The sequence below is a fragment of the Ceratotherium simum genome, chromosome 18, assembly GCF_057802395.1.
Source record: "Ceratotherium simum simum isolate JZ-2026a chromosome 18, ASM5780239v1, whole genome shotgun sequence".
In the NCBI taxonomy this organism is placed as follows: Eukaryota; Metazoa; Chordata; class Mammalia; order Perissodactyla; family Rhinocerotidae; genus Ceratotherium; species Ceratotherium simum.
The window spans coordinates 41,088,529-41,109,493 of record NC_141917.1 but is presented as its reverse complement, the minus strand read 5'-3'; the positions used below and the strand labels follow the sequence as shown (position 1 = coordinate 41,109,493).

General features: G+C 35.3%; 1 protein-coding gene across 5 annotated transcripts in view; it reads left to right on the top strand.

The window, feature by feature from the left end:
* The window catches only part of ARL15 (ARF like GTPase 15), a 415,164-nt gene that overhangs the window by 207,565 nt on the left and 186,634 nt on the right, over positions 1-20,965 (top strand). For all 5 annotated transcript variants that reach the window (XM_087443271.1, XM_087443273.1, XM_087443275.1 and 2 more), the window contains one exon: positions 4,408-4,616. In XM_087443271.1, the coding sequence (XP_087299397.1) occupies positions 4,408-4,616 (209 nt within the window). The remainder of the gene's footprint in view (positions 1-4,407; positions 4,617-20,965) is intronic.

Genomic DNA, 20,965 nt, shown 5'->3' with positions numbered 1-20,965 from the left:
GTTCACCAGAACTGAATCATTTGTCCATGCTGCAAGAGAAAAAGGCTGGAAAAATTAGTACTTGGCATTTTTAACATCTCTAAGGGTAGGCTGGCTGGGCTGGTAAAGAATGTGAGCACTATGAAGACTGAAATTTTTGTCTGTTTCATTTACTGCTGTGTCCCCAGCACCTGGGATGGTGCCAGGTGCTTAGTAAATATCTGTTAGATGAATGAATTAATGAATAATGAGAGAATGTTGTTGAAGTCCAAAGTGTGCCGTAGAAATGAACCTGCACAATGAGGACATGTTATGCTCCTGTCTCTTCTCTCTGCTCTTGTTGTAGTGCCTTGAATCAGGCTGTCGTGGTTGATTGGCTCTCAGAATGAACTCTTAGATTCCCAAGGGCTCTTTCCAACTTGTAGTAAGGCAGTATTGGACCCTGGGTAATCAGGACATTTGGAAACACCCTCAATCCAACCTCTCTACTGTTGAGACTACCGCTTTGTATTTAAATCACAATGTAACAATTTAAGCAACACGGAGCACACAATTTTCAGTCAATAGAGGAAGAGTGGCCTTAGACTGCTGTTAGATGTGACGTCCTGTGTTTGTAACTCCTTTTGGATTTGGTTTGTGGGTTAGGAATGCTGGGATGTGGGCATCAAACAGGTGTTCGTAATTTTCCCAATTAGGCTCACTTCTCAAAGCACCTGGTATCTGGGTTGATGACACATCCCTTTCTCATTTTAATCTGGTGACTAAACTGAGATCCACTCAGCTGGACCAAACAACTGTATATCACCCTTCACCCCATTGCTGGTTTCCTCGGCCCCAGTCTGGGTTTACGCTGCTGCTGACTAAAGCCATTTTGCAGGAATCTGAACTGGAATTTAGAATTCCAAGCTTGGTGTTTGTAATGAAAGTTAGAAATGCTAAGATTGGGTAGCAGGAAATTAAAGAAAGGGGTCTTTTTGCTATTAATAATAATGTATTATTCGTATATTATGTCATATAAGGCCATTTTTAAAAGTCATGGTATTTCTCTTTGGGTTTGTTTCATCCACCAACACAGTCATTGGACTTATTGTCAGTTCATCTCACTGTTTTCAGGTGCCTTATGTGCTTCTAATTGTGGCAGATGAAAATAGAGTTGCTTGTTGAAAGAGATGACCTCACGAGTTGGATTTCCAGTATGTTCCATGTATTTCCAATGGACAAGTTCCATTAAAATATCTGACCAGAGCTAAGAGGAATAAGGGCTTTCTAAATATTTCTTATAGGTCCTAGCTCAGTGACTTGTACAAAATAGGTACTTAATAACTATTCATTGAATTAACTGGTTGGGAAACGTTCTTGGACATGTTCCCACTATGAGCATTAATATATATATAGGCACTTAGGTACTTTTTATTCTAACAGGTTCCTTTTTTTCCCCCTCTTAGCTTTTGTGGTTCTTCATTTAGTTTCATCACCTTTCTGGTCAATGATCCTTCTATTTCAATCACATTAGACTTAAATATATTTTTAGGTGTGTAACCTTGGGCACATTATGTAATTGTTCTGTGTCTTGATTTCCTTATTGATAAAATGAGAGTGATAACAGTATCTACCTCATAAGATTGTCATGGGCTGAATGAGTTAACACATGTAAAACACTTATCACAACCAATATTTGTTTCAGGACTACACTTGGTCAATTGAAACCATTGTCTGGCTATGGATACAAAAATTCAGCAAAATCAACGAAAGCATTCTGTGAGCATTAATGAGCTCTATAGAATTTACAATAAAGTATATTGCATATATTCTTATTATGTGAAAATTGAGTGCTACACGTCCTTTATGGTTAATAAAATTTATAATAAACTTATGTATGGATACCTACACACACGATATTTTTGTTGTTCTGAGCATTTACTACCAGGTAACACTGCCTCTACTTTTGCTCCTCAAGCTTGTGGATGGTTCTTCAGCATATGGATAATGTCTGGATGTAGCTTGTAGCAGATGCTATTGGTATCCTACTCAGATCTCCTTTACTGGGCCAGTGCATCCATCTCCCAGCTGCTGCGGGCATTGGCTGCTAATGGCTCACACCTGTACCGTTCTCCAGAGGCCTGCCCTTGGCTGACAGTAATTGCCTCAACCATACATGTTTGGGAGATTATAAGATCACACCCCAACTCCCTCCCGTTCCCCAGGGGTGGCTGACAGCCAATGACTGTAGAGGGGTATAACAACCCAGACCCCTTGCCTTTGGACTGGACAACTTCTATGGTTCAGTCCCTGCTCTAGAGTTCTTCATGAGATCAAGCTCAGGCTAGATTTCTGAAACCATGTCTTTGCCTAGCTCCTTCCCCCATTCTAGCTTCCTTCTTTCTCTCTTAGTTTCTCCTGACAGCACTCTGTCTATAATCAGGTGTACAAAAAACATCATCTTGGGCTCTGCATCTAGGGAACCTGACCTAAGATACTGCTAATCTCAGTACCCCTGTTGTTTTCTTAGTTCTACCATCACTTATGTAACTAATTCCTTTGTTAGTAATCTCTGGCTTAAATTTCCTCTCCCTCTTTCATTTTTTGTTTTGTTGGGGTTTTTTTTGTTTGTTTTGTTTTCTTGGTTGGACTCTGCTTTATGCTTCAACCTTGCTCATATCCTATGTGTTTGCATATTTAAGGTTACTTGACATCAAATGCCTTTGATCTTCTTATCTACCTGGTTAATTCAGTATAGTATTATGATGAATACCCCAGATTTTAGAATCTGAAAATTAGTGTCAAAGCCTGAGTCAATTACACCTCCCTCTTAGGGTTGTTGTAAGAATTATATGAACTATTCTTTTGAAAACACTTAGCACTATGCCTGGAATGTAGGAAGTGCTTAATATATGGTAATTGTTTAGTTATTGATATTACTCTAAGAGACTTGCCCAGTCTGGGTGAGATGCTTCATCTCTTGCTCCCAGAGCACCTAATGAGTACCTCTATCACAGTGCTTTATTACACTGTATTATAATCTTTTGGTTTTTTTTTTCTATTTCTCCCTGAAAAATATGAGCTTCTCATTGTCATCCAGTGTTGTGTTAGCTCTCCAGGGGAAGAAAAGACCTGATATATACCTTTTGCTGATTTCCAGGGTGAAAATATCCGCACCGTATCCAATTTCAAGCTACCAATATGATGTCACTGAACACAATGTTGGGAAGAGATGCACACAATTGGCCCTTACCAGCCAGAGCACACCAACTCCAATCTCCACCTTTTGAATCCCTACCACTTAGCACAGTATATCCAGCATAGGAGCTAGATGTTCAATAGATGACTCAAACGTAGTTATTAACTGGTCAGGACTTGATCATATGCACTAAATTGGTGAAATTCCTTGAAGTCGATTTTTTGTTATATAACCAATAACCACCCCCCTCATACAGGACACACACACACACACAAATTGCCCATGCTCTTCATGAATCAAAGTAAAGGAAGTAGTCATGATGATGCAGTGGGAAATGCCCATCCCTTCCCTGGGCAGGTTGTCTACTAACCCAGATGCAAATCTCAAGTTTGTGATTTACTAGATACATGAATGGGGATTAGTCACGTCACCTCTCTTGGCCCCAGTGTCCTCAGAGCGTCTGATTGGACAGTCTCTGAAGTTTCTTCTAGTCTCGAAATACCTAAAGCCTAATTATTATATAATTTCATTTCCTCCTTCCCTCATTTTCCTCATTCCTGTAATGAACTTGGAGTTATACATTGTGCTGGATGTTGAAAATACAAAGAATAAGACGTGACCTGGGCTGATGAGAATCTCAATGTCTTTTTTATGAACATCCCGTAATATCGTGAGACCAAGAGTGTGCTCATTACCAAATGGGGTTATGCAAATGTACCAAAGGCCAAGATTTTAGTTTGTCACAAATTTCAGCACTTTGATGCATGAAGGTACTGTGCTAATAGTTTTAATTTTCTAGATGAAGTTAAGGCTATCCTGATCAGCAAGCAGTTCTTTTAGAACAAGTCACCAAGATAATGTTAATGGTGTGGAGAGAAGCCTTGGTGAACCAACTGGGTTACGCTGCTCTGAGTTAGGCTCAGACTTAATTTGTAGAGACAGTACTTTGTCCTGGACTGCTGAGCAAAATCTGAAAACATTCTTTTGAGTTTAAGTCTAGGAAGTATTTATCCTGGTTTTTTCTCACGTATTTTGATAAGAAAGACATGAAGAATGACTCAGACTTTTGTGTTCTCCTTCAAAGCCATATCCACCTATTGGCTCTAATGCCTTCTTTGTTCTCATCAGCTTGTGATCTCTGCACTTAATTTTTAAAAGCGACATTGGTTTCCAATAGGAATTGTTGTTGGGAACATTTCTCGGTTGCTAAAAGCTATTTTTAAAAAGAGAATATGTTTTGCTTTTGACAGGAGCTGATAATATCCGGAAATACTGGAGCCGCTACTACCAAGGGTCTCAAGGGGTGATATTTGTATTAGACAGTGCCTCTTCAGAAGATGACTTAGAAACTGCTAGAAATGAACTGCACTCAGCTCTTCAGCACCCACAGTTATGCACTTTACCCTTTTTAATATTGGCCAACCATCAAGACAAGCCAGCAGCTCGATCAGTGCAAGAGGTATGTCTCATTCGCATGACGACTCTGTCATTCTTGTTTGTTGCACTTTTTGCTGCCACGTTGGAATCTGAAAAGATGCCTTATGATTAAGGATATGCTGGTTACGCTGTTTTCAATGTGAAGCCTTAGTTTTCTTAGAAAACGGAAAACCCATATCAATCTAATAGAAATTATGATTTACATACCTAACCCCATTTGGAGAGCACAGATTGTTTTTTTAACTGTTTAGCACAAGTCAGAGGACTTATCTGAATATTTTTCTTATCTATTTTAAAGAGCTAAAGGCCTGATCATTTAACATTTTTTTTTACCCCGCTAGCTTACTTAGTTCATTCTTCTTTTCTCCAGCTTTTCAAGGAATGCCTCGTGCGTATTACCATGCATCACTTGCCCTCAAATGTCATGTTCTTGTCCCTCTGAAGTGCTCACTGTTGACTAGAAGCAGTGGCTCCTGTTCTGTAATCAGCCAGGCTGAAAATTGATGTCTTATCTTGCAGGTTCTATGCTACCAAATGTGTTTTAATATGGACCTATTCTTTATCTTCCTCATTTAATTTCATTTCTTAGCTCTTATCTCTCCTATAAAAGCATGAGACCAATTCTGGGCAAACAATCAGTGTCTCATTCAGCAGAGCTTTTGATTCATGGTACTAAAGTAATAAGATATGTGAATAGTTTTTAAAACTTAGAGTGAATTTTAACCTAAGTACAGTGAAATCAAAACTTTTAATGTATTCCTTTACACCTGTAATTTCCGGGTATGTTCTCCCTCCTCCTTCATAAAATTGTGTGCTTCCTTTAGTGACTTTGCAATAAGATGATTAATAGGAATGACACTGCCCTTTAGTCTGAGAAATGGATGAGGAGCCAAGGACAGAACATGTTCTAATGCCAAACCTCCCTCACACTTAATGTGGGACCCGTGGGCAAATAGCTTTCTTCCTGTGCCTGTCTTCTCACCTGTAAAATGAGAATAATGCAATTTTCTATGATAAGTAAGTGGGATTAATTTGGATAATCACTTTGAAGTTTAAAGTAGTAAGTAGAAGGAAATACCTTATATAGAGAATTTTCGTTTACATTTTAGAAAAATAGTAAAGAAGGCAAGAATTTCTTATTAAACAGAGCTCATGTCTATCTTTAGTTGCATCGTTCAGCATTAAGTAGTTAGCACCTTTTTCCTTTTTAGCTTTTGTGAAATACCTTATAGATAATATTAGGTAATTAAGATAAAAAATAGCAATACAGATTTATTCAGAGAATTATTAATGGGCAGATCTTTAGCATTGTAATTGTGGTGGCTTCCTGATCTTTTCTTAAAACCTTAAGTAAGTCTTTTAAGTTCTCAGCACCAGTTTTCCTGTCTGTAGAATAGATATAATAGTATATTATGATGGGTAGTTATGAGTGTTAAATTAGTTTATGATTATATGGTACTTTGCTGAAAATGCATTGTTATTCTGAGATTTATTGTGGGAAATATATGTATTACAGAACACACAGACAGTAATACACATATAATAAAAGTCATAATATGAAATAGATATAAGTGACGTTACAATTTTACATCATTTTATTCAAGGTATATACAATAGCTGAAAAGAATTTTTTTTTTCTTTTAAATTTAAGAAACTGTTTCTCTGTTTTCTGTAGACATCATAAAATTGCAATTAATGTGTTCTTTAAAACCTCGTATGTGACTCATGGTAATCCTCCATAGGAATTAAAGACTGTCACATTGAATAAAGGAAACTTTTAACAATTAATTGCTTCTGAGTATGCCTTGTGTGTGTTGGCTGGCTCTCTCTCCTAGGAAAAGGGCAAATATCTTTTTGTGATTCATCTTTTAGTAAGACAGAGGTTGTAAATGTAGAATAATCATAGATATGGTTTGAAAACTAAACTTGTATATACTGGAACATATGTGACTTTGACTTTCCTTTTTATTTATATCAGTTTTAAATGAATTTTCTTCAAAATTTTTTCTTGTCATGGAATTTGCAAATACCATTTTGAGGACTGCTTTAGGTAGAACATCTTCCCTATGATTATATAAACACATGCTATGCAGGTGCATGTTAACGTTAGACTGCTTTAATCGAATACATGGACAAATTCCATTATGGATCTTGAAGTGTGTCGAAACATAATGAAGTGCTCATACTTACTTTGGATTTGGCTGGAAGAGAACTGGAAACTTGCTATATTTCCTATTTCTTGAATGACAGAGGTTTCTCAGTATGGTGTGTTATGATGCCTTGTTGAAATATTCCCAGGACTGTTTTAGAGATTAAATCAATACCTCATTGTTAGCATAAAAATGGAATTGTGAAACTGAACCTTAAACTTTTTATAAATAATAACGTCAAAATGGTTGGGAGTGGGCTTGAGTAGAAGAGGAGACAGAAGATTGAAAAGTGAGCACATTCACGTTACTTGAAATACATTTAGAAGTCGTCATCTGTTTATTACTCCTCCTTTCCTTATCGTAAAGCTATCATGTGCCCTGTGCTCTGTTGCTTATAACCGTGTGTATTCATTTGAACCTACTGATTTGTGTGTACTTTGTGGAATTTCCAAATGCTGAAACAATGGTGTTTTACTCTGCAAAGTACCTGTGAATTTTAAGCAAAATTCTGTTCTTTCAGAATCAAGGAGAATGTGTTCTGGTTACCAAAATCACTGAACAGTTCCTTGATGCAGTTAAGAAAAGACAATGAGTCATAAAGGCGCATTGAGTCTTCCCCTCCTCCCATTGAAATTATTACATTTTGTGCTTAATGTATTATGCAAAAATTTTGCAATTATTTATCCTGTCACTGGAGTAAAACTTTAAGAATTCATTTATCATTTAATGAGGATACCAGGATATTTTTGAGTTTAGAAGCCAGTAGAAATCCAAAGAAGAAAGCTGAATTATCCCTGAGATTCCAACAGAGGATGAAAGTCATCAGGAAGTTTTATATTGAGTGCCCTCTTCTATGCTTTGAGCATTGCTATGTTTATAGAGAACTGAGTTAAGATAGGAAGACAATGGTTAAAATTACTTTGTAACCCGCAGACAGAGGGCAATATGCCCAATTATTTTGTTACCCTTTTAGAATACAAGTGGAGTCTTGTACATTGCATAGTTTCTCTTTCTGTAATAGACCTGGTAATGACCTGTGTTTGACTTACCAGAATTTTAAGATTTTAGATTTTAGGTCTTGAGAATTGATAGCAGAAACATGTTTTTTAACAAATAAACTTTTTTTTTTTTTTTTTTTAAATAGCAAAACACTGGGAAAAAGAACACCCTTTACATACTGTCTGAAAGGCAAGCAGTTCTTGCAACAGATGTTTGTTGTATTCACTTTGGGGAGGTGTAGTTACCACAGTTTTCCAGAATTTACTCATATCAACTATTTTTCTCTATAGAAAACATAATATAAAAATCAATTATGTCAAATGGCTCACTTTATTCATCAGGGAAAATTCTGGTGTAATTTAAATGATAAAGCTTTAAAACAAAAATTGTCTTCAGGGTAAATAGGTTGGTTTTTTTATTTGTATTGAGTTGTAATTGTATCTAATTTTATAACTCCCATAGGAGAGCATACTTCAGTTCTGAAGTTATTTAGTAGATCAGGAGGATTTTATGAGAAGTTAAGTTGATATACTAGCCAATAAATGTAATCCTGTTTTCCTTCTACATAGTTGCAGTAGTGATTCTTTTACCTCCTAGCTTTTTAAAATCTTATTTTCGTTTTATTGGGCATTACCATGTCATAAAATGACACATTTCGTCAACATGAAAGAAAAAGTTTATCCTTTCAGCAGTCTAATCTGATTTGATACTCGTCCATATCCTTAATCCGAAAGTATTTAACTTTTTCGGAAATAGTACATCAAAAGTACTGTGTTAACTCTCTGTCAAATATCTTGTATTAAAACAAATATTAAGAAATATGGAAACTGTGAAACATAGATTTTAAAAGTAGAATTATAAGGTCAAATGACTTTATTGATTCCGTGGCTCATTAATGGAAGCACGGGAAAATCCAGCTTTTAAATTAGGATGTCAACATCAAAGTTAAAATTTGTGATCAGACATTTCTCCATTTTCATGCCATTGTAATTCAGTTTGTTATTGTGATGTACATAGAATGTGGTGTTCTATTTGGAAAGAATAGAATATAAATGTGAGAAGAGTATTTGCAAGTATTTCTGTAATGATATAAACGTTACTAACTTTTTAGACCATGTTTTGTTTTGATTATAAATATTCACATTTTCTGAGCAATATTTTCAGTATTCATTGTCTCATGAATAGTTTATCTAGTTCTCACTTTTTTAATCTATAGACATCTTCTGGAAGAGAGTGCTAGTATGTGTTTTGTGTTATTTAACTATTACACTTAATTATAATTACTTCTTGTTTAATTATTTCTACATTGTACATTTTCCCCCTTTCTACAAAGGATCAGAGAGAGTTTTGAAGGATTGAAAATTTTGGATATTGTTGGTCTATAAATAATAAGCCTCTAGTTTAAAATTTTTATTTTATGTTTATTCTGCTTGACAGTGGAGCAGTTCTTTTTTTTGGTAGCTCTATGAAGTAGCGAGTATCATCTGTGATTTTACGTGACAAATGTTTTATTAGAAAATGCGAAGCGGTGTTTAAATCATGTAAAATACTTAGCTTAATTTAATATTACTTTCTGTATATGGAGAGAAATGTGTGTATGTTTGTAAGATAATTATTGTAAAGTGTCATATACTTTAAATCTTAAGAGTCTTCCAAGTATCTCGACCTGCTTCTTGGCAGCATTTTAGAATACTGATTTGATTTCACACAGAGCAGTATACATACCTATTGTGTGAGCAGTTTGAAACCTCCCTTATGGGACGTATACTTATTCTAAAATGATATGAGATACAAATTATTTTTTGTCCATTCCTTACAGATGTACTCCACTCTATTACAATTTTATCTTGGGGAAACAATGAGAGGATTGGGAAGTCAATTTTCCACTGAATGACTCAGTGATCGCCTGAAAATGTTTACTAACTTGCAAGAGAAGCTGAAATAGCAATCATTTCAATAGTTACAAAAGTGTCGTTATTATAAATGTTATTTCCAAGAGCAACTTTTAGCTAAGAATACTAAAACAGCCAGAATATTTTATTTATGGTACATTCATGTACTTTTTCTTTTTATATGAATTCCTTGAAAAAATTAATTTCTATACTTGATTCCATTGATTCTAAATCCAGCCACTTTGATCTCACCATTCAAGGGAACTCTGTATACCTGTGTTTCTTGCACCCACCAGGCAATATTATGAGAATGTGCCCAGCCCACTGAAAACTAATAAAATTCCTATTAATAAATATGTTATGTAAGAAAGGTTCATTCTATCAAGAAAATTACTTTGGTGGGATCACAAAGTATTAATACATTTGCAAGTATAATAATGTGTGCCTCAAAAGAATTTATTATGTTCTCTTATAAAACCCTCATTTCTTTCCACTTTCTTCTTTGATTCAGTCACGTGCATATCTTCATTTTATGTAAAGCTGGCAAATTTTGGAATCTCTTCCAATTCTTATGCTTATTTACTTTCCACATCCAGATGTTTCAGTGCCCAATTCTTCCCTCTCTGCCTCTGCAGTACTTTTTAGAGTTTTCTGGTTGTTTACGTCTCACATCTCCCCCTTTCTCCCTATTCCTAACACAGACCAGAAAGAAGAGACTTCCTAACTATTTTTCATGATACTCATATTAAAAACTATTTTCTAATTCCTTCTGGAATCAGATGAAATGCCACAGACCTTATATGTTAGTTGCTTGATAATTGAATTCCCTTTTCTTTTCTCACCCGTGTTCCTCTATCACTCACTCTTCCCGTTGCCCTACGAAAACCACCTATAGATTCTATGTCACATCAAGAAGTTTTCCTGAACACCCATGACTGAGCTAGGTGCCCTCCTTCTGACTTCCCAAGGCATCCTGGGCTTATCCTAGTCATACTATTAGAATTAATTGCCTATTAACTTTTCCACCTACCCCTCAAGATTATAAGCTTCTTGGAGGACAGGAATTCTGGCTTGTTTATGTCTCTGTGCTCAATATATGTTATTTGAATGAGGCCTACTTCTGAGGCTTACCATGCCTACTTCCCTCCTGGCTTACTGCCATCAACTTGATCCAGATTCCTTTCTCTTTTTACCTAATCTGACTCATCTATTTCTGTCCTTGAATATAAAAATTTTCCTTTTCCTCTGCACCCAACCTGACCTTTGAATATTGCTCACGAACCACATCTTTCATGAAACCTCACCACTGTAACCATATTAATAGCTTTAAAAAGCTTTTGTCTGTTAATTAGCATATGGACAAATGTTTGTTTTCATGTATTTTTTGTATACTTACGTTTGTGTTTCTCCACTTGAGAACCTTGCTTACAGCACATTACTATTTTTTTCCCAAAAGCCATCATAGAAAGTGGCAGGACGTCTTGACTGAATAATATTCTTTTAATATGTTTTTATTAATTGCCTATATTTTAACTATATAGAGCTTATTGCAATTGCCAGCGTTGCAAACTGTCTTTTACTGTTTATGCTTCTCATGCAGGGCCTGGTCCATGATGAAGCTTTATGGGAACATAATTGAGATGGTTTTAAAGCAACGAATTCAATTTAACAGAAACAAGTTTAGCTTTGTAATTAATAGCATTGTTTATTACATTGGTGAAACTTGGAAGGAGTCTTAAAATTCTTACGTTTAACACTTTTTCTTCCTTTGCAGATTTAAATATTTTACAATAATGAATCATAACTAGTACAGTTAGATTTTATCCAAACAATATAATTTTGCTTCTTTCTGGATCTTTTTGAAGCAATATGTGTTTGAGTGGTCGTACTGGTGAACTTCATCCTTTATATCTGTATTTCAATTTTGCATTTTGTAAAAACTGATATTTCATTAACCCTCATTCAACAAAGGCAACAAATGATTCTGAGGTGGAAGTTTACAGGACCATTTCCTTGGACCTTAGTTCCGTTTATTTATTGATTTTATTTGCAAAAGAAAACTCAGTTACATACATTCCATAGCTAACAAAGTTAATAGAACATTTGTCGAGTAAAATTAATTTGAAAATAGACACATAGTTAATGTCAGTAAGGTGCTTTGAAGATAAAAAGCACAATAAGCGTTAGTTATTATCATTATGATAATTATTATCATTATTATTATTACATAGTGTCTGCTTAAAAGTACCTTTGGTTACTCCGGGATGGCTGAAACTAATGAGAGGGATTAACCTACTGGATTTTACTCCAGAACTAAGGTTTGTGGTTTCTTTGTTGTTAATACACTAAAGGTTTGTGTGTTTTTTTTATTTTTAATAGATCAAGATATGTTTGTTTATTCTCTTCCCTAAAGAAAAATAAACTTCCTGTAATGCAGAGCATCAGAACTCATTTTGAATAGTTTGAATGTTTTCTTATGTAATTTCTAAAAAGATGTCTAAGGAGTAAGTATAGGTCTTCTGAAAAGGTTCTAGAAACACAGGCATTGATTTCTAAACAGTTAAAACCCTTTGTTTCTTAACTATTTCTGAGTTGTAAAGAGCTAAAATTCATAATTTTTATACAATAAAAAAGAGAGTAGAGCATAATTATGGGAAGAAAATATGAAAGCTTAATTCTTATTACAAATGAAAAATTACATCTTTGGGAAGTTATAAAAATAACTCTAACTACATAAATTAACTCCAATGAGAATATTTTAAGGAGGATTCTTTAGATTATTCTTTAGAAAGAAGACTTCAAGATTAAGCCAAATTCCTTACTAAGATACTGCTAAGATTACCATCACAAGTCAGAGGTAAAAGAAATATTGAAACATTTTAATAGACAAATATATGAAAGTGAAATGTACACCCAGCGTCATAATCAGGAAGACATTAGTGACATGTCTGAAGAAGACATTCCTTAATATTATTGCAAATTAAATAAGAAAAGACCTCGAGAGAATGAAAAGAGAAGAGGTGCCTGGAGCCAATGAATTACAATTGACAACCTAAAGGCAGTTGAAGAACCAATTGCTAGAGTGATTGCAAAGCTATTCACAGCGTGCAGCAGACAGAGCACACCAGAAAGCTGGAACAATGCCTTCAGTTCAGCAATATTGCTTCAAAAGAATGGAAAGAGGGGACCGGGAAGAGCCACTGACCCTGAGACCAATTTCCAGGCAGCTGCACAAACTATATACTGTAATTAAAGGTTTTGACCAGTAATCACAGCAGAGCCAGACTACAGAAAGCATAGGGAACCAACAAGGTTTATAATGAGGCAGACATCGTTAACTTAAAGCATGGAAAAAAAGCAGGTACGAAAACCATCCGTTTCTAGCAGTGACTTTGAAAAGCTCTACTGTGTTAGCACAAATCTAAAAATCACATATTTTTGGCCTTCTTCCTGTAAGAACAAAAACATGTAATGAAAGATACCTGCTTTCATCTTTTGAGATGAATAGAATACTTTGCCACTTAGAAACAGGCATTTTCTCCTTGCCACTTAATTTTTTTCTTTACCTATGAATTGCATGTGCCTTTGATGAAAACAATGAACCATGTGCAGTGGTACATACAATAGACTGAGTACCGCTTAGAAGTGGCCACTCTTCCAATATCCCTGGGCTCTGGTAGAAATGAACTAATCCACACCTGAACAATTTGTCTATAGAACCAAGTCTTCTCCCTTTTGTTCACTGGTATCTAGACTCTCATTCTTTTTCTGTCTTTAGTGATATCTCTTTATGTAGAATTTTATATTCAGCCACAACTCTATTATTTAAATATTTGCATAACCACTTTGAGTATTTATATCTTGAGAAAAGAGATATCTAGTGATTTTCACTGAAGGTATGACACAGGCTTTCTTTTTTTTTTTTTTTTAAAGATTTTATTTATTCATTTTTTTCCCCCCAAAGCCCCAGTAGATAGTTGTATGTCATAGGTTCACATCCTTCTAGTTGCTGTACGTGGGACTCGGCCTCGCGTTGGACAGAGAAGTGGTGCCTCGGGGCGCGCCCGGGATCCGAACCCGGGCCGCCAGCATCAGAGCGCGCGCACTTAACCGCTAAGCCACAGAGCCGGCCCTGACACAGGCTTTCAATACAAACAAGAAGGTGTTCTACAGGAGTCTAATGAACAAAAATAGCATCTCATTTTACAGACACCACATAGTTCCCTCCTGATGGGCCTATTAAGGTCTTTGCTGTGTTTGATAGCACAGTATCCAATAGTGAAGTGGAAATTACCTTCTTTATTAGGAATTCTGAAATCTAAATTTGTACACATATAAATCTTTGACCAAAAATAAATTTTTTTACAAGTTTTCTACTACTCGATTGTAAAGGAAAAGAGTCAGTAGGGCTTCATTTTGTTTTATTTAGACTTATAATTTAACATTTTCAGGTGTCTGAATTCAGTTGTGTTAAGCATAGATTGAGTTTAGTTCATTCCACACCTGAGATAAGATTATGGGGCTTTAAAAGAAGGCTCTGTAAAGAATGTTTAGACAGTAAATAGCTCCATAAAATAACTGGAATTGTTTTCATAAATGATAAGTGAAACCAACTAAGCCTCATGGGAAGAAGGTTCTACGTATGAACTGTGAAATAATTTGGAGGTTGCATAGAACGATATAATTTTAACATGTAAAATTTGTAATATATTATTGATTTTTAGACTGTGGTTGTGACTAATAATTTGTCAAGCCAAAGCAAGTCTTTATTGAAAGGGGCCAGAGTGGAAAATCGGGGTAACTTGTGGGTAGTTTAGACAAAGAGAACAAAGAAATAGTGAAAATAAGAGCTTGGCAGGGGAATCCTCAGAGAACAGCTGGTTGAAGAATTACAATTGTTAACCGTGCTGTAAAAGAAAGATATTCTCTCATCATGCTTTAGCATATTGCATTGGAGAGAAGACTGAATAATCATTAGATGGATCCTGAGAAATAGGCCAAACAAGATCCTGTGATAGAGGTATAGTTTATACGCACTAGGTAGTATCATTATTACTATTATTGTTGATGTTATTATGCAAAAGCAAATCATTGCTCCCTGGCAAATGCCCTGACTTTCCTAAACATAAAAACATAAATTCTGAAGAAAGAACACCTTTCTTTCTTATTATGTATAAAGATTTACATTTTACTCGGTTCTAGAATAGTTTCATTTAAAATGGTAATTGTCAAACTCATTGGAAAGTTAAGTCCAAATATTTGAATCATTTAAATGCGAGGGTAGAGGGTCATAAGTGTAAAAATGCATGTTTCTGCATGTTTGGGGCAATAAAAAAAAATACCAATTTCCCATGTTTTTGTATTGACTTTGATGTTTTGCTTTAATTAAATCTCGGGTTTGGACATCTTTTTGTTTTTCCGTAATTAATAATGGCTTTTAATGCCTTTATATTAATAAGCAAATTAGCTCATTTTTAGGGTGAAAAAGGAAAAACAAGACTTTGAGTAAAACATGAGATCACCAGATTGCTTGAGGCTGTTATAGTTAACAGAAATTCTTTTATTAATATAGCTATCTCTTTTATACTTTACCAGAAGCTGTTTTTTTCCCTCATATTATTAAGTCTTTTCAACTATACTAGCACAGTTTTCTACTCTAGAGAAATACATTCTTTCTCTAATGATTCTGAATGTGCAATGTCCCTTTAATTATTTAGAACATTAGTTCTAGCAGTGTAGATGCTAAAAGTATAGAATATTTTGTTGAATCTGTACTAACTCTATATGAGGCCCTAGACATTGCTTTTTTGGTAAAACACTAGATACGAATCTTTTTTTGTAGTTTCATCTGTTACAAACGGAATACAAAAATCATAATTTCTTTAGTACTTGTTCTTATTTGGATTCTAGTTAGTCAAGATTTTGCCATATGGTTCTCTAGCCATAGTGAAGCTGAACTGAAAAATGTGTGCTATTAAAAATGTCATATTTTTAAGATGTTAAAGCAAGAGATATGGCTGTAATTCCTGGGTTTACTTCCACCGAAATTATTTTTAGAATAACAACTCTTCTCCAACTGGGTTTGGTCACAAATGTGTACAAGTTTGTAATGACTTGTAGTTAAGATTATATGACTAGCATCCTATAGAAAAATGTATGTCTCTTGTTTCCATTTGGCTCTCCATGGAGTATTATATGATCTTTAAAAATCCATTCAATCTCATTTTAATTAATAATCTGAATGATCACTAAAACCACATGGTACAATTTTAAGAAGGTGCAAATAAGTATACATTGAAAAATATTCTCATTTTTCCTCACGTGCCCTGTTTCGCTCTAATTTACAACTCTTAGCCTTCAGCCAGGCTGCATTGTTACCCAACTCTGAATGTCAAAAGCTTAGAAACACCAACTTAATGAATTCTGCTTAACAACATAATGAAATGAGGACTATATATTAATGAATGTAATTATCTTAAAGACAGTACTTCTAAGATACTTTCAGTAAGATATTATAATCACTTCCAGAAAATTAATTTTAGTAATTTAGTCTGTAACTTGTTACCATGACTTTTAAGCAGTTTATTGAGTCAAATGAGGGGAGGGGACTTAGTGGAACTCCAATTCTGATTTCATGAGAAGGATGTATTTTATTATATCAGGATATGCATTTAGGGAGTCATACTTAAATTATTTTAATTATGAAAAATTTCAAACATACAGGTAAGTACAGAAAATAATATAACAGAGAAACTCATCTGCCCATTACCCAGATTTAGCAAATATTAACATTTTTATCATATTTGTTTTAGATCTTTTCTTTAAAGAAACAAATCAATAAAGATGCAATTAAAGCTGCTTCCCCTCACTTCTTCAGAAGTGAGTATATCTTGAAGTTGGTGTGTATCTTTCCCAAAGTACATTTTTATATTTTTAATACATATATGTGTCTCTAAATAATATACAGTAATGTTTTGCATGATAAAAATTTACATAATGGTGTGTTACAACTTATACCTTGTAGTGCTTTTTTCATTATATTTTTTGAGATTATCTATATGATGTATGTAAATCTAGCTTATTCGTTTTCACTGATATATTGTGTTCCAATGCATGACTGTGCCATAATTTTATTTATTCATTCTCTTATTGATAAACTTTTAGGTTGTTTCTAGATTTTTGAGATTATAAACAAAGGTGTTGATGAATATCTTTGTACATGTTTCCTTGTGTATATATGCAAGCTTTTCTCAAGTATATACATGTAAAATTGGAATTACTGGGTCATAGGCTATACACACATTTAATTTGATGAGTATTTAACTTGCCTCTTTGGGTTTGGAGATGACAGACAATAAGACTCTGAGGTCAGATTCTGGAGTTAAATCCTTCTTACTGTTAACCAGCTGAGTAATATTGGGCAAAAACTTAAATCTGTTCCTCGTCTGTAAAATGGGAATAGTCTTAGAACCTACCGCATAGCAAATCATGAGGATTAAATGAGGATTTAGCGTAGAGAGAGTCTCATTTAGTATTAACTGGTGCTTACTCCTCACCATCCTCCCCCTCCTCCAGACAGGAATGTTACAAGGATTAAATGGCACTTATAGCTGTGTCTGATATAGTGTCACATCAGTGCTTGTTAAATACACAAAAATGAAATGGAAAACAATCCAATTTAGGCACAATAAATTTATATGCTTTTGAGGGTTCTTGAAGAATAAATTACAAATACCAAAAAAAAAAAAAAAAAAAGAAAATCAAGAAAGCAATGAAGACCTTACACAACCCTTACAACTTTTGTTAGATTAAATTATAAGAAATTATTTTAGGGGCTGGCCCCCTGGCTTAGCAGGTAAGTGCACACGCGCCACTACTGGCGGTCCGGGTTCGGATCTGGGGCGCACACCGATGCACCGCTTCTCCAGCCATGCTGAGGCCGTGTCCCACATACAGCAACTAGAAGGATGTGCAACTGTGACATACAACTATCTACTGGGGCTTTGGGGAGAAATAGGAGGAGGATTGGCAATAGATGTTAGCTCAGAGCCCGTCTTCCTCAGCAAAAAGAGGAGGATTAGCATGGATGTTAGCTCAGGGCTGATCTTCCTCACACACACGAAAAAGAAATTATTTTACTTTCATCCATGTACAGTGTTCTTGTCAGAAACTAGTTTTTTTAATCATTAGCCAGTAAAATGTACTTTCCTCTTTTGTTGTGAGGAAACCAGGAAAATCAAATCTTTTGGTGTTTTTTCACTTGTGAAATTTGATACTGAAGCTTGTTCTTCCAGATATATCATTCTGCCTTAATTTTTTGATATATCAATTTTGAAGTACTGTTAATTAAAAAAAAAAAAAGGTACGACAGCAAGTGTAGAATATTATGCTTCACCAAAGCATAAAAATGAGGGAGATGCTTGAACAAGCTGTGGACCTACCTGCAGATTTCTAGGTTTCTGTGAAGCCCCACAGAAGCCCAGAAATCTGCTTTTTTATCGAATGTCACTTGATGTGTTCTCATGATGTGATTGACAGGCTTGTTATGGCCTCTCTTTGAAGGCCCAGGAGGTTACTTGGATTTTTTTAGTGTTCCTTGCACCAATTCTTACTTCAGATTTAAATAGAATCTTCTCAAGCCTTAAAGGTGGATTACTTTGTATTACTTTTATTGCTTTTCAAGTGTTTTTGGAAATATTTAAGAGTCCTCCTAAAAACTGGATTTCCTGGAGTGTGTTTTCTTTTTGGGGAAACTTTAAGGATTAGTTGTAGATGTTCCAAAGCCCAAAATATAACAGCCAAAAGGACCTGATTAAAACAAAATACTTAATAAAAAAAAAAAAGAAAACAGAGTATAAGAGGAGAAAACCCCATCGTATCTCTGTATTCCTTATAATAAATCAGACCTGTGTGTGTTTTTAACAAAAACGAGGGTGTGCTTTTTTCCCCCTTCATTCTCAATTTCTTTTGATCATTGATCTGGGTGACCCCACGCTCAGGGTTTTTTTTCTTCATTTGACATGGACAGATTTTTGAAGTATAGCTCTCCTTTGGGAACCCTGGGCAGTTCCACTTGACTAACCTGTGATCTAATGAGCAGTAATGCAGGGTTACAGTGGCCATTTTGTGCGCTTTGAGGAGGATGGCTAGACAGAGTGGGAGAAAGGCGACGTCTGTGGAGAAAAAGAGAGGCAGGGTGATCGAACAGTGTGAAAAAGACTTGTTAGCCCACATTAGTTTGCCTGATTTACTTCACAACAGGTCAGGAAAGGCCAACAGCAGGGTTGTTAAATTGCAAAGTTGAAAATCCTGGTATTAGAAAGCTCTCAGATCTCCCAGAGCTATTAATTCCGAAATTTGGTTGTAACTCACTTTTGAGTTGCAGCAAACAGAGCAGCAAACTTTGCTGCATATATTTATGAAAGAATTCTGTGACCCCAGGTTCGTTTTTAAGGCTGCAGGTGTTAAACATCCTGTCATGGTTGGTCCGTTGTACGATGAGCATGGATGTGAACGAGGAGCCAAACACTGAGCAAGTTGTTGCGCTTTTGTATGCCCCATGTTCCACCCTCAATGAGGTGCTCACACCTTCCATTTGGAAATGCTGTAAGAGTGTGTTTTTGAATTCATATCCTGATAACCCGAGGAAGCTCTTAAATTTGCCCCTGCACATCTCCTCTGATGTGTGTGTGTCTGTGTGTGTACATGTGCCCAGGCTTGTGTGTCCTCCCCGTAGAGTACAGTCGGAGTGTTGCCTGAGAAAACCAAATTAGGTTTCAATGCCCTGCTTTCCTCCACCTCAAGCTCAAACTGATATATTTTACATTTTACTGTTCACACCTTTTAGGTGAAAGAGAATAGACAACTTACCGAAAAATACCCAAATTCCTGGAACCTGTTGCCCAGCTTAAATGTTATTATAGGAACCTAAACATGCTCTTCTAGAATTTGTAATTTTTTTCCTTCATATTCAAAAGAACTTTGGAGTTTTTATATTACAAAAAAATTTATAGTTATTGATCACAACACTGCTTTTAACTACCATTTCTGTAAAACTAGCCAATAAAAGCCATCTCCCTATGGAATTAAAGAGCAGTTGGCAGTGCCAGCCACTTGATTTTATCTATAAATACATATAGAGAGAGAGAGTTTAAAATTTTGTTTGAGATGAAAATGGAAGCCCAAACAAATGGCAATATCGCGTGACTGTGGCAGACATTATCTCAAGCTCCATGATTGCTTCTTGCCTTAGGGCTATAAAATGTTTGTAGGCTTAAGTGTATTCTTTGTGCCGTAAGACTGCACAGAAGATGGACTGGCCTACTCCTACAGTCCTGGTTCAGGTGCTTGGGCTGTGATAAGGAGAATTTTGTTCAATAGAATAAAGGTACATTAGATAGACCAAATTTCAGCCTTACATAGTGACCAGTATATAGAAGACTTACCTGTAGAAACTATCCTATTTGTAGATATGCCTGCCTATCTGCAAATTGGCAAAAGGAAGTTTCCCAAAGATGAAAGATACCTTAGTTCAGAATTTTAAGCATATTTTTGTATTTTTAAAATTTCATTATTTATTTAACAAAACAACTGTTCATTCTCTCAACCACTATTTTTTGCACATTTGCTGTGTGCCAAATACTGTGCAAGGAGATACAAAGATGAGTAAGATATGGTCCTTTTCCTCAAGTCACCTACGTCTAATAGATAATTACAGTATATTATGGTAAGAGCCAATGGAAATAGCTGTAGAGTACTATGGGAACTCAGAGAAGAGACTGAAATTAATATGAACTACCACGTGTATAGTACAAGGTATATTTCACATACGTTATATCAGGTAATTCTCTCGACTGTCCTGGGAAGCGTGGTATTACTTCCTCCTCCATTTTATAAATGATGGTGCCAAAAATGAAGTAGTAAATTACCCAATATCCAACTAGTGACCTGAACCCGAATCTTTGGACTTCAACTCATCTACTCTTTTCGTTCTACCGCAACTATCTCTTGGCATAGATTTTTTTTAAAAAAATAACAAAAACATTTTATTTATTTGATTTTTTAAATATAACCTAATTTTATTTTTTGCTTTGAAGTCTTGAATCAAATTTTTCTCGTGGATGTTTCTTGCTACTTGGACAGGCCCCAGCTGCCAATTTGCAAATGGGCCCTTTTAACAAGTGAGCACAATTGAAATGAGAGTAATATATTGAAGAAACTAAACCAAGTATGTTTTTCTGTATTTGTGAAACAGAGTGGCTATTGTATTCCTGTACTTGGGGGAGAAAGCCTACTGATTTGGGCTTAACTTACTGTCCAGTTCATCTTTG